This window comes from Epinephelus moara, chromosome 8, assembly GCF_006386435.1.
Source record: "Epinephelus moara isolate mb chromosome 8, YSFRI_EMoa_1.0, whole genome shotgun sequence".
In the NCBI taxonomy this organism is placed as follows: Eukaryota; Metazoa; Chordata; class Actinopteri; order Perciformes; family Serranidae; genus Epinephelus; species Epinephelus moara.
Genome location: NC_065513.1, coordinates 40,068,140 through 40,081,660, shown reverse-complemented (window position 1 = coordinate 40,081,660; position 13,521 = coordinate 40,068,140). Strand labels below are relative to the sequence as shown.

The 13,521-nt window shown below is 43.4% G+C and overlaps 1 protein-coding gene and 1 long non-coding RNA gene across 2 annotated transcripts in view; one reads left to right on the top strand and one right to left on the bottom strand.

Annotated features, from left to right (window-relative positions):
- Positions 1 to 13,521, bottom strand: part of wdfy3 (WD repeat and FYVE domain containing 3) — a 144,392-nt gene that overhangs the window by 64,288 nt on the left and 66,583 nt on the right. Inside the window, exons 17-18 of the mRNA XM_050051244.1 lie at positions 13,102 to 13,214; positions 10,532 to 10,769 (exon numbers count right to left, since the gene is read on the bottom strand). Of these exons, the coding sequence (XP_049907201.1) occupies positions 10,532 to 10,769; positions 13,102 to 13,214 (351 nt within the window). The remainder of the gene's footprint in view (positions 1 to 10,531; positions 10,770 to 13,101; positions 13,215 to 13,521) is intronic.
- The window catches only part of LOC126394435 (uncharacterized), a 310,194-nt gene that overhangs the window by 252,909 nt on the left and 43,764 nt on the right, over positions 1 to 13,521 (top strand). The gene's annotated exons all lie outside the window — the stretch shown is intronic.

Below are 13,521 nucleotides of genomic sequence, written 5' to 3'. Positions count from 1 at the left end.
TCCGTCCTGGGCCACTGAAGTAACATGACGGTGCAACGTGACAATCTCAGTAAACGAGGACACACTTCCTATTTAGATATAAACGGCTCATGCTATGGAAACAAAACACAACGATTCTTAACAATATCTACACAGGGAATAGAGGGTTAAGAGTTTAGCTGTTGCATCAGTGCGCCTTTATGAACTCCTCTCGTAGAGATACTACAAGATGTGACTTTTTGAATGTGAGGCACTGAAAACTAAGCCTGTCTCAAACAAACTTATTTCAATACCATAATGAATAATACAATAATAATTCTTCTAGCTTACAATATATACAAAGACAGCAAGACTTTTTTCTCATGTAATTCCCTCTAGGAAAGAAATCCAAACTGCAGCAATAATTAAGCACAAATCAGATTAAAATTTGAGCCAAAATACAACCACTTTTAATTCAGACGTCCCTACACTGTCAGTGACTCTCCTGAACTACTCGGCAAATATGTAACAATATATCAGTTTTAAAAGCAACTCAGGCATTCCCTAAAACAGCTGGACATTAGCGCTTTTACTGGTGCATATACAGCATGTTGGGGACTATTTTCAGCTGTGGATTGATCTACATTTGGTGCTCTCTTGAGTATTTCCAGCAGCAGGACGGTGTATGTGGGATTGAGTTTAAATAAAGTACAGTGTGCGTTTATTGTATCAAGGGGCATGCCACCCAGTGCAACAGCTTGGCTCATTGATGCGTTTTCTTTTTATATAATCATTATTTTTAACAGAAAAAAATGAGCCTAAAGGAGAGGCCCTCGTGTGTAGCCACAGTACCGAGTTGGGAGAACCTCCTCCTGGCTGGCAGTAAGCTGATCGACTTCCACTGTGGTATGATAAGTTTTCTCCCCAACATGAGGGATGTCTGGACCCAGTTTGCCAATTTGCAGGCAGGGGTTTCAGAGGGACAGGATCACCCAGGACAAACAAGCTTGGGCAGGATGAGACGTCTAATTTAAGGATAATTTTGATAGTCTCATGTAAGGCAGACCAGAACTTTGTAAATCGAGACAGGACTATAACATGTGGAGGAGTGTACCGACACTCTCCCCACACCTCCAGCAATTAGGGCTGTCTCTTAATTTCACCCTATATAATCTTGAGGAGGAACCAGTTTACCCTATTTACTATATTAAACTGCACTAGTCTCGTTTAAAGTTCCTGTGATGTTTTCTCACAGTTCTTAAAATATTTAAATGTTCCATTCCTGCTCTGTGAATGTTAGGTTAAGATCATTCTCCCAGGCGGACTTCAGATTAGAGACCTGATTGCCAAACCCTTTACGCAACATGGAGTAGTACTTTAATGCCTCATGGCCAGCACCAAATATTCTAACCACATTAGATGAATGTCAGAGCTTGGCAGGAAGTCGTAGTGGACCCGAATGTTTGAGTTAGGAGATCTCTAATTTGAAGATATCTCCAAAAATGCTGCTGATGGAGAGCAAACTGCTGTTCCAGTGCTGTGAATGATTTCATTACGCCTTTATCATCATTGATGTGTTTTGATTTTGGACGACAACAGAGCTCTAAAGCACAAAGGATAACGATATATAATGCTCTGGATACTCAGACAATAATTGTTGGTGTGACCAGATCATTGTTTTTGGTCTTTTAACTGGATTTGTTGACAGTAAGAAAAATAAAGTGTGTTTTAAGCCTTTATCTTTTTAAACTGACAGATATATTGAGAATCAAGAATATAAAATAAACAGAATGCACACTTTTGTCCCTAAAGGGGCCTCAAGGGTTGGAGAAAATCCAAATCATTCCCTTGTTTCAGCTTCTCAAATCTGGGAATTTCAAAACATTTCCACAACTTTTCTGTCATATTTTACCCCATTTCCATGGCTTTATTAAAGTAGCTTTTAATAGGTAGCATTAGGCCTATATAGAGATCACAGGGCGCAATAACAAGGCTCTTCTTCCAGTGTGCTGAGACAGGCATTGTACCAAAAATGTAGCATGAAATATTGAATGGAAAGCCTTGGTGCCTTCACATACAGCAGACACAAAGAGGTAACATTATCTGGCCTGGTTACAGCAGCCATGAAATATGTGCTGACACTCTAAGTCTGCTGAGAGGCCTTTGGGTTGTCTTGATGCCTTTTCCCTTCAACACATGAAATGTGTTTGGGATATTTGGGCAGACAACAGTCCTGTTTAATGTAAATATACTTACTTTCTGTCAGTTTCTCATTGCTCTGTAAAATTTAAAGGGTAGGTGTTGGTTTTGTTTGTTTGTTTATTAGTCTATCTACAAGTATATTTGAGTTTTAGAAGCTGGAAAATGCTGAAATTAACTACACTAAGTTAAACATGGCTGATCAGAGCTTCAGAGCCGTTTCTCCCATGATGCCCATTTTATACATTTTGGTGCAGAGCCTACATCCAGTGTGACTCAGGTCTGCCTCTCTTTTAAGTCATGTATTATAATTGTCATTCAAAAGCAATATGTTATTAAAAACACACTTCTCAGGGATTTGTGGATGGCGGAGGCTCACTAACTTTACCCGCTCATTAGACTGTTCTGCCTCCAACTAGATGAATACGCCAAACATGTGATACTAGTGACATTTTGAGCCAGATTTTAAATTAGTAATTTTAAATTAGTAATACTAGGAATATATTTTGTGTAATGTTGTTAATGTCTTTGGATTTTTTTGAACATATTTTAAACAAAAGCCACAACAACGTATATTCAAAACTTCTACTACAAAGTCTGTTAATTCCAAATCATTTCCAGGCCTGGAAAACAGTTTTTCTAACTTCAAAACTTTATCAGGAATTTCATGAACCCTGTTTCTATCATTGTAAAGGAACATCTTTGGTCTACCTCTGCTTCACTGGCTGCAAATCACACTTTTCCTCCCTCGTTATCAGATGGTGCATTTTACCAGTGGTCCAACCTTGGAATTAAGCAATTTAAAGGGATAGTGCACCCAAAAATGAAAATTCAGCCATTATCTACTCACCCTCATGCTGAGGAAGGCTCTGGTGAAGTTTTAGAGTCCTCACATCCCTTGCAGAGATCGGCGGGGGGAGCGGCTAGCACACCTAATGGCAGACGGCGCCCCAGACTAACGTCCAAGAACACAAAATTGAATCCACAAAGTATCTCCATACTGCTCATCCATAGTGATCCAAGTGTGCTGCAGCCCCGACATAAAAAGTTGTTTCGAAAAACGTCATATGAACTCTGTTTTTAGCCTCACTGTAGCCTGTAGCTCTGACTGCTTCTCTGTGCTCCGCGCTCACGTGTGCGCGCTCAGGGTGATCGGTGATGCACGGTCTCTGAAGAGCAGCAGTCTCGTCAGTACTGATGTCCAGATTCTCAAGTGCAGGCATCGCCAATTCCCAGTCTGAGCAGCAAAGACTTTCCTCATCCGTTGGCATTGCTTTGCATTTGAAACAACTACACCACCAGGTTTCCAGTGCTCGACTCCGGTATTCTGCGGCTGGCTGAGGGTTAGGCTCATGAGCTGCGGTGGCTGCTTCGTCCAGTAGCCTGAGTTCCGTCCGTATACTCGGGCTCAAACAAATACGGCTCAACAAAGAAATGCTGTTCCTCCTCAATTTCAATGTCTTCAGACATGTTGGGCTGTCCTTTGCTAAAAGACCGTAGTGCAAATTATCTTTTAGCTCTGTTGGACATTAGTCTGGGGCACCGTCAGCCATTAGGTGTGCTAGCCGCTCCCCCCGCCGATCTCCGCAAGGGATATGAGGACTCTAAACTTCACCAGGGCCTTCCTCAGCATGAGGGTGAGTAGATAATGGCTGAATTTTCATTTTTGGGTGCACTATCCCTTTATGGATTTATATGTCTCTTCCTGGACATAATTTTTTTTAGATACCTGCAAATTCCCACTTTTGTTCACAATAAATTTGCCCAGTTCCCCAACTTGCCTGATGACACACCTCTACATGCTTTTCTTCAACCTCTCTGAATTCTGTGAAGGGAGGTGTCTTTGGGAGGAGTATTTGGGGAAGAGGATCTCTGAGGAGCTTTGGGGGCGTATTCTCAGACGTCATGTACATCGCTACATAACTACAGGACTAATGATTTTTAAAACTTTGTCGGAGGTCACTGGGACACTTATCGAGCCTAATGCCATTACAGCTCTGTTCAGTCTCTCAGTTGCCTTTGCCTGAGCTTGGAGCAGATCTTGCAGCTTCTGTAACATTACTGGCTAGACATCTGATACTAATGAGATGGAAATCACCAACACCGCCTCCACACACTTTGTGGATAAAAGAGATTCTCAGTAATTTACAGCTTAAGAAAATCTGATATACATTGAAAGGCTCTCACGGGAAAGTTAGGAATAATATCACAATGAATCTTGTCTATTTTTGTATCCATATCTTTGGTCTTACCCTGACTTTAAGGGCAAGTTTACTGTTTACTGTAATGAGTGAAATATGACCGTGCTGAATGTTTTTTTTTCTGTGTAGGTTATGGCGTTTAATTAGTCTCAAAACCCGCACGCATACAAACACAACAGTATCCATGAGCAGAGAAGCATCCTCATGAGGGAGCATTTCCATTCTGAGGTCTGTAATGATTAGTGTAGAATTTCTTTGTGATGAGAGCACCGGCAAAAAGAAACTGCAGGTGTTGAAAGTGACCAGCCAAAGGAGTGGAGACCCCAGTCACTGTCCGCACCTCCAGTCTCAAAATGCAAGTGTTGAGCAGAACCAAGCAGGTAGAGAGAGTGGAGCGTGCGTGTGGAGAGGGTCGAGTGCGCTTGTCACAGCGCTGTGCTCACAGACCTCATTTTGTGCGTGCAGAGCAGAAATGCTCCCTCGTGAGGATGCTTTTCGGCTCGCAGATACTGTTGTGTGTGCGCACGGGTTTTGAGACAAATTAAACGCCATAGTAGGTTCTAAGATTGTATTTTCTTTTTGTTGGTTTGTTTGTTGGTTTTCTTTCTTATTGCACTACTATCACACTGTCATTCATAGGTGCTTTAACACTATTGTCAATTTGTGTGTAAAAAATCAGTAAACAAAGTTCATTGGAAAAAAAAAAGAACAGAGAAAAGATCTTTCGTTTTTGGACAGTTGCTTAGACAAAACAAGCAATTTGAGAACATCCCCTGGACTTTGGGGAATTTTTAAAACAAATCTGGTATTTTATTTTAGTAACAATTGATGTATACGTATAGACTACATCAAATAAGTAGTAAAAACTAACTGATAGTTGCAGGCCGACATGTGATCCACTCACTATAAGATCTTTTTTCTAGCTCTGTATAATTTATTGTGCGTGACAGAGACACTAACTGAGTCCCAAAATGACCTGATTTTATTTTGGCTCTCTCTTTTTGGTTTTCAACCTGAACAGGAAGGTCCAAGGTCAGGGTTATCTACGGGACAGCGTCCCTGAAGCTGGCAGGATTTCAATGACTTATTCAAGGACACTGTTCAAGGGCAGACACTCTGTTTAAGAGGCAGCACCAACACCACCCTGCTGCTTCATAGTAACTACATGTTCGCTGTCTTTTCTCCCCGTTAGTCATCACCTTGATTAGGTTAAAGAAAAAATAAAACACTCCAGGGATTTCACCGGCCGGCTATGCTAATTTTTCTTTTTTATTCAGTCCGAGTGAGATGCTTTTTTTTTTTTGTAAAGGAGTCTTTTCTCCTCCACCCCCATCCACCCACGCTGGATAGTGGTGGCCCTTATGAGATGGCTGGCTGGGTGAGTGCGCGCTGATGTGTCTGAGTGTGTGTGTAAGCATGTTGCGCATGATAGAAAGTGGAGATGTGTATGTGTGTGTCGAAGAGAAGAGAGTGCCTGTGTGTGATTCCTAATAGCAGCAAGGGCATCAATATTTCATGGTGACAGATGGGAGAGGAAGGAGGGGAATGGGTTTGTGAGGCGTGTGTGTGTGTGTGTGTGGTGTGTGTCTGGTATGTGTGTCCTCTGTTTATGCTGAGGAGAAAGTGGGCCAGTGCCTCGTTCCCTGTGTGCTGCTGCTGCTGCTGCTGCTGCTGCTGCTTTGCTGTGTTTTCAGGAGAAACTCCATGTTCTATTCTGAGGCGGCTGCTGCAGCGAGTCAAATGGGTTCTTCTCTGAGTAACAGATAAAAAAAACAGGAAAGCTGAGAAATTACAGACCAGGAAATATGGTGACTGAGGGGGAGAGGAGTTTCTAAAATAAGTAAGCTAATAAGGAAACTGATCTTGAAGATTTTTAAAAAGTTCTGACACCAGCAGAACTAATGAAATCTCGGAGGTTCACAGAAGTTTCTGTTCCGTCAAACGCCTGAGTCGATAAACCTGAATACTCTCTGCATACATCCATATTAACTAACAGGCAGGGTTTACCACACATTTATTTGTTTGAGATGGGCTGCCACGATTAAAACATCTGCCGCCACATTTTGATTTTCTATATCTAGGGGTGGACCATTCATTAGGTACGCCGTTGGAATATATCTACTGGTTATTATTTGCTCCACAGAAGGGCACAACTAGGGTGCGCTGGGTAAAAAGTTTGCTTTCACTCACAAACAGCTGTTCCTCTCATCCATCGATCTGATCTGATCAGCTCAGATTGGAACAACTGATCAATTATCAATCCTGCGACTCAAAACTCCACAAACCGCAGCTGAAGGAAAAACAGAAGACTTCCACCTGTGCTGCGTTCATGGACAGCAAAACCTCCAAAGTTGGAAAGGAGACACTGAATGCTACAGGGCCACACAGGCAAGACAAATAAACAAACAAAAAAATAAAAATAAAGTTAGCCCCCCTCGATGATGATCTTTTCTATAAAACACAGGGACCTGGACACCAGCGGCTTAAATTTCACACTGCTTATGCAGCCCTAAATCATAGGATATTCAACAAGGGCCACACCACAGATTGCATCGTCATGAGAGTTTTCACTCATCATTCTTAACCCTGGAAATAGTCCATCCATCCATTCATTTCCATCCGCTTATCCAGGGCCGGGTCGTGGGGGCAGCAGGCCAAGCAAAGCACCCCAGACGTCCCTCTCCACAGCAACACTTTCCAGGTCCTCCTGGGGGACCCCGAGGCGTTCCCAGGCAAGATGAGATATGCAATCCCTCCAGTGTGTTCTGGGTCTGCCCCGGGGCCTCGTTCCAGTGGGACGTACCTAAACACCTCTAACAAGACGGCCCAGGAGGATCCTGATCAGATGCCCGAACCACCTCAACTGACCCCTTCGATGTGAAGGAGCAGCGGCTCTACTCCGAGCTCCCTCCAGATGCCCGAACTCCTTACCCTATCTCAAAGTCTGAGCCCACTAATTTCGGCCGAGAATTCTCCAAGAATTGCCACCTTAACGTAGTGGAGGGGTTTGCGTGTCCCTGGGTCCTGTCCCTGCTCCTGGTAGGGTCTCCAAAGGCAAAGTGGTCCTACGGGAGGGGCCAGACTAAGAGCAATTCAAGAAGACCTTGATGAAACAGACAATTCGGACTTCGAGCAACTTGACCATTTTGGGGACACCTAGGGTGCCTGCCTGGAGCCAGACCTGGAAGGGGAGCTCGCCAGCGAGTGTCTGGTGGCCGAGCCTTTGGCCATGGGGCCTGGTTGGGCTTAGTCTCGCTCACCAGACCTTTCTCAAGAAAAGAAAGGTCTGGCTGCGCCGACTCTCACTTTAAGATTGGAGAAAAAAAACGCCCTGGCTTTTTTTATTTCTTTCAACCAATCACAATCGTTCTTGGCGGTGCCACAGCAACGGTGCGCTAGAAAACTGCTACACAACCGGAGGTGGTAGGACGGGACTTCAGCGGGTGGCTCGTTCTGCCCAATGAGAGGCTGATCTATGCAGCGAATTTCCGTCCACTCAGACTAGGTTGGGCTCAGCTCGAAAAAATAACATGATGCTGTCGCTGTATGGGCCAATCACCCACAGGGACAGAAATCAGGGTCTAGTGCATTGTGTGCCAGGCGGCAGGCAGGGACGGGGCCCTGGGTGTGCTGATAATGTGCCAAAATTAGTTTCATAGAAGTAGTTGTTCAACAAAATAATCTTGATGTAAGGTTCAGTTACTGGATTTTTTTTTAGCTTGGTTTGAAAATGCAGGTGTTTTAAAGCTCTACAAAAAGCTAGTAAACTGAGGTGAAAATATCTCATCACAACACTGTCATTTTTTGGTAGGTCATGGTGCATTAAGTGTCATATGTAGTGTTTCTTCACTCTGGCAACCTCTGAGCTTCTCAGCACTGAAAACAAGAGGCCACATTTCATGTCAAGTTGAGCAGACACCCAACAGAAAGGCAAAAGAAAGAAGAACCACAGATTTGTAAGGAGAGCACAACACTGAAGGAGCAGAAAGTCATCAAGAATGATGGAGGGCAAGACAAGGTAGCAGCATAAGATATGCATCAAACCACCTTTGCCTGAGGCTATATATTTTATATGCAACGTAACACACTGGTGCCGTTAGACGCAAGATGCTGCCTGATAACACATCAAGATATGTTCCATCTTCCTGCTCCAGAAAAGCAGCATTTTTATCAATTTTATTTGGCACATTCAGGCTGCTGCACCTTGACAACATCCTCTGTCTGAAAGACAAATCTGGCATATGTGTGACGAGCGTCAGGTCAGGTATGTCAAATGATGCCTAACAATGTGGCTGCTGTGTGTTGCCCTTGAAACTGTATTTGAAGAACAACACGTAAAATAACCAGGGACATATCTTTTGAGAGTAAAGGTCTAACAGACTGGTTGATTTCAAGTTTAAAATTCATCCTATGCTGCCGTGATCTACAGCAGCATAATATATTCACACAGTCCGAATCAAAGTGATGCTATGTAGAGACTCAATGCTGGTCAGGTAATCAGACGAAATAACCTTTGGCATCATGCCACTTCACTGACAGAAATGTCTACAATGACCTTTTGTAAGACGTCCACCCTTTCCTTAAAGCTGTCTCCTTATGAATATTAATGAAGAATGTAACATATCATAGACTTAAGTTTCTCCCAACAGTTGTTTACTGTGTGTCAGCGTAACATGTGTGCATGTGTCATGTACCTGTGGCTAAAAGTGTGTGGGTGCTTCGCCAAGGTGACATCCCACACACCATCTTCTCCACTGACCCCGACGTTCAGTGTGCCGATAACATACAACACAAACCACACAGGGCGCAGAAGAGGCTGCCGGCAGCAACAGCAGCAGCAGCAGCAGCACCCACAAAGCGGAGGGTGTCGTGTGACATAAAAGGCGGAAAATGAACCTATTTGTATGCGCGGCTCCACAACTGGAGGCGAATAACAGCCTCCTGCAGAGACAGTTGCAGGTGCTGCTCAGAGGTAAAAAAAAATAAATACAAAAATAAATAAATAAAAAGCACAACCTGTTAAATTGCAGGGAAAAAATAACGTGCGGTATCCCGAGGTGTGTGTGTGTCAGTGGTGAGAAAAATTGCTCCATAAAGAGAGAGATTTAGAGGAAAGTGGTTTACAGAGGAGTGGCATCATCTGTTGCTGCAACAGCTTTTCTGAAAGTGTGTAATGAGGACTGGTTCATGCTGAAGGAGACAATGAAGACAGAAAGAGGCTTTAGAGGCAGTTTAAACCTTCTTCGTTGCATTTATCATACATCCTTTTGGCGATAGCTACTCCTAAAGTTCCTCAATAAAGTATTTCTTATTTTAACAATGGATCAAATTACCAAATGTAATGACTGGAAAAATTAAAGGTGTCGCTTGAAGGGACAGACTCAGAGAATTATCGCTCAGTGCTGCAGCCCTCCTCAGATTTATTGAGGTTTAAGGCCTCATTTAGCTTATTGTTTTAGTTTAATGGCACAGTTACAGTCCAGTCTCAGTGCTCCCATCAGCTGTTCCCAGCAGCAGCAGGCAGCTGCTTTAAAGTAAACAACAAGCTGGTGAAGAAAGTGGAACATTTATCATCTGGAGCCAGATATATTTCTTTCACAATGGTGGAGACCAAATCAGAGATAAAAGGATTGAATGACTAAATTCATAATGTGGACTGAAACTATCTCAAATAAATGCAAATGCTGCTTTGTGTCTGCCGGATGTGTAAACAGGAAAAACATATGAGCCATAAGTAGGGTTAGGTACCAAAATCAGCACTTCTAAGGGTGCCAACTGGATTATGTCAGCACTTCATAGAACCAGTGCATGTTAACTCCACATGTGCAAAATGCTGGTATCTGAGAGTGCATCTAGGTAAGAATGCTGGGCCTAGACAAGAGCTGCCAGCCTCAACTTCATGTATGTCGGAGCACCCTGAAGCCAGGAAGCGAGCCACAGAGCTCTGCAGCTGCTCCGTGAGTCAAAACTATTACTTCAGCACCGATCAGCTGCAATTAGCGGTTCAAATGTGAACGGTACCCAACCCTCGCCTTGAGAACTAAGACTGTTAGTGCAGTTTACCTGAGGAGTGTAAAAAGCATGTGCCCCCTTCCCTGGATAAAAAAGGAAAGACCGATGACAAAGACCACACGTGTAAACAGTTTAAGTTTATAATGTTCATGCTGACTAACCCGAAGCCTTCCAGCGATGTGTCAAATTCCACAAATGCAGGCGTAACGGCCGATCCGTGCAGGCGTATGTCATGGGGCGTTGTCATGGACACCAGGCACTTGACTCGAGTGAGGGGCACGGTGCTGCCCTCTGCAGAGCGCACAAGGCTGCGGCTGATGCGATACTGGCCGTTGTCCTCCGCTGGCGTGGCGAAGACGCTGTCTGGACCGAAGCCCTCCATGGACATGGTCATACTGTCTGTGAAGTCAGGAAGGACAAAACTTTAATTGAGGATAAACTCAACCAACATCAAAGGTGGGACTACTAGTTTAAATCCATTAGTTTGCCTTATAACCAGCTAAAATATGGGAAAAAAAGTTTTGATCCAATGCTAAGGCACATCTAATTTAAGGCCTGTGATCCAGAAGAAGAGACACAAATGGACTTTTTCACACCAGGTCCAGAGCCCGGAGTGAGAATAATGACAGCTCTGCCCGTACCTCCTCTTGTGCTCTTTGAATGGAACCAAAATCCTCATAGCTTTCATACATTTCTTTTCCTCTTTCTCTGCCCTTGCCTGCCGACTCTAGTATTATGTAGCAATAAATGAATAGCTGAGGTTTCTTTACTTTTTTCTCCTCTCCTATTTTTCAAACTCCGCCACTGCAAAAACAGGCTGTGACGGCATTTTGGGTTTAGAGAATCTTCTATGTGTTTAGAGAAGCCCACATTAGGTGCATTAATCTATAGAAGACATTTATTTTTTCATTCAGAAATGTCAGACGGCTGTATCTGGGCAGCATTAGATCAAGCCTGGATATTTATTGTCCCATAAGGAGTTGAATTAACCTCTGGTCTGACGTACAGTATTTTACCTTCTACCAAGAACATGGATGACTGCTTGTTGGGACTGCTTGTTGGGAGTCTTTGTCTAACAAAGACAAATTAAAGCAGGTATTGCAACACGCAGCACTGGCAGCCAATAACCCATCCTGGATTATCTTCTCACAGACAGAGAAAGATAGCCCTGTGTGTTCTAACAGTGGCGGCTTGTAAAGAGCAGTAATTAGTCGGGACTTAATATCCATTCTCAGCCGAGAGGAGACACAATGAGCAATTAGGACATGCTGAGGAGCCCACAAAATTACAAACATTAACGGCTGTTAACAGAAAACAAACCATTTGTAGCAGATTCACAGTTGAGAGACGATCTTTGTTTAAACAGGGACTTTACACATTAACTGGATATTAATCAGAGGCCAAGAAGACGACTCTGGGTTTCCTACAAGTTGGTGCTTTGCTTAAGACACCTCATGGTCCCTACAACTCTTCCTATAAACCCTGAGGAAATAAGCTGCACTGTAAAATGTCAGGGTCGCATAAACTAAAGCCAGGCAGTTCCACTGACTTTGCAATCATCTGAACCTTTCTGAAAACCTACAGAATCGTCCCCTTTCCACCACCGAGCCGGTGCTCGTAATTCTAACCCGACAATTAAATGGCAACTGAGAGCTCATCCTCTGCAATCACGGCCTATTCACCGCAGGATTCGTCCCAGTGATCTCGCAGAGAGGGAGCAAAGGAAAGGAGCAGAATAACTGGAAGATTGACGACCTTTTTCCAGGCTTTTAGCACAGAATGAAACGTTCTCTCCCAGGAGGAAGCTGGTTTCACTGTGGCGGATGGAAACGGCTCCCAAATGACATTATCATTTCATAAAAGTACAGGAGGGCTGCGAAGGACTGAACTCTTCAATTCTCAGCTATTAAAAACTGATATGCTCAGCTGTAAAGAGGCTGTCATTTCTGCCCACAAATTCAAATAACGTCACAAGACTGCATCACAAACTGCATATATCTGATACTAGATGTTCGTTCTTTCATCTGTTTGTTTGTATGGATTTGCACTGCTTTTATATTCACTTGACAATTCATTAAAAGCAGTTTTAGCATGCACCATTTTGACCCGCCTTGATTGTTTTTTGACTGCTTATAACAAAAAAAATCCAACCTGGTCTTCAGTTCAGTTTGGAAACAGTTTAAGGCAATTGCTGGTAAAAACCCACTTTCCCAACATTAACTTGAAAGCTAAATACTTTAGGTAAGACACTGACAATCAAAATGAACTTTAATGACACTTGAACGGTTCTCTGAGGTGCCCCCTGTTGTTATGGCAGAACAGTGTGTACCCTCAGTCAATCTTGGGTTTTGGCTGTGGCTTAGAAAGTAGAGTGGGTCATCCACTAATAGAAAGATCAGCAGTTCAATCCGCGGCTCCTCCAGTACGCCTGTTGAAGTATCCTTGAACAAGATACTGAACCACAAAATGGCTGTTCCATCGGTGCGTTAATGTGTTGAAAACTGAGTAGCAGGTGGCACCTTATAACAGTCACCAGCGTATGAATGTGTGAATGTGACTTGTAGTGTAAAGAAAGCACTTTGAGTGGTCAGAGGACTAAAAAATATACAAGTGCAGCTCCATTTACCAAACAGATCTGATACATAACACTAGAGAGAGTATTTCCTTTGAGACCCTTGATGAAGTGACTATCATGTGATCACAACTGGGAAGAGAGTTGCGACTGTCTTACTTCTCATCTCTGCGTCGTAGCTGAGAGAGCTCGGTTTGTGAACCCGGTACTGCTTCAGTAGCTTCTTGTCCCAGGCGCCGCAGTTCAGAGGGTTTCCAAGACGTAAGAACTCCCTGGAGGGGAAGAAGAGCAGGATGTCAAGAAGAGAAATAAGCCTTCAAAGAAAAGGACAAATTAATTGGCAATGATTATTACTGTTCTTCTGATGCTTGTTATTGTTGAATTTTGCCTAATTGCCGTACCAGTTTTTACTTGAGCATATTTCACCATACTAAAGTAAAATACCCTCTCAATTTTTTGCCCCCATTTAATTGAGCATAGTGTTAGTTCAGGCAGGACACGATGTCAAGCTCAGCCCACACCCCAGCTACATCAGCTGATCTCAAACAGCCCAATCAACTGATGGATCAGCTGATTGAT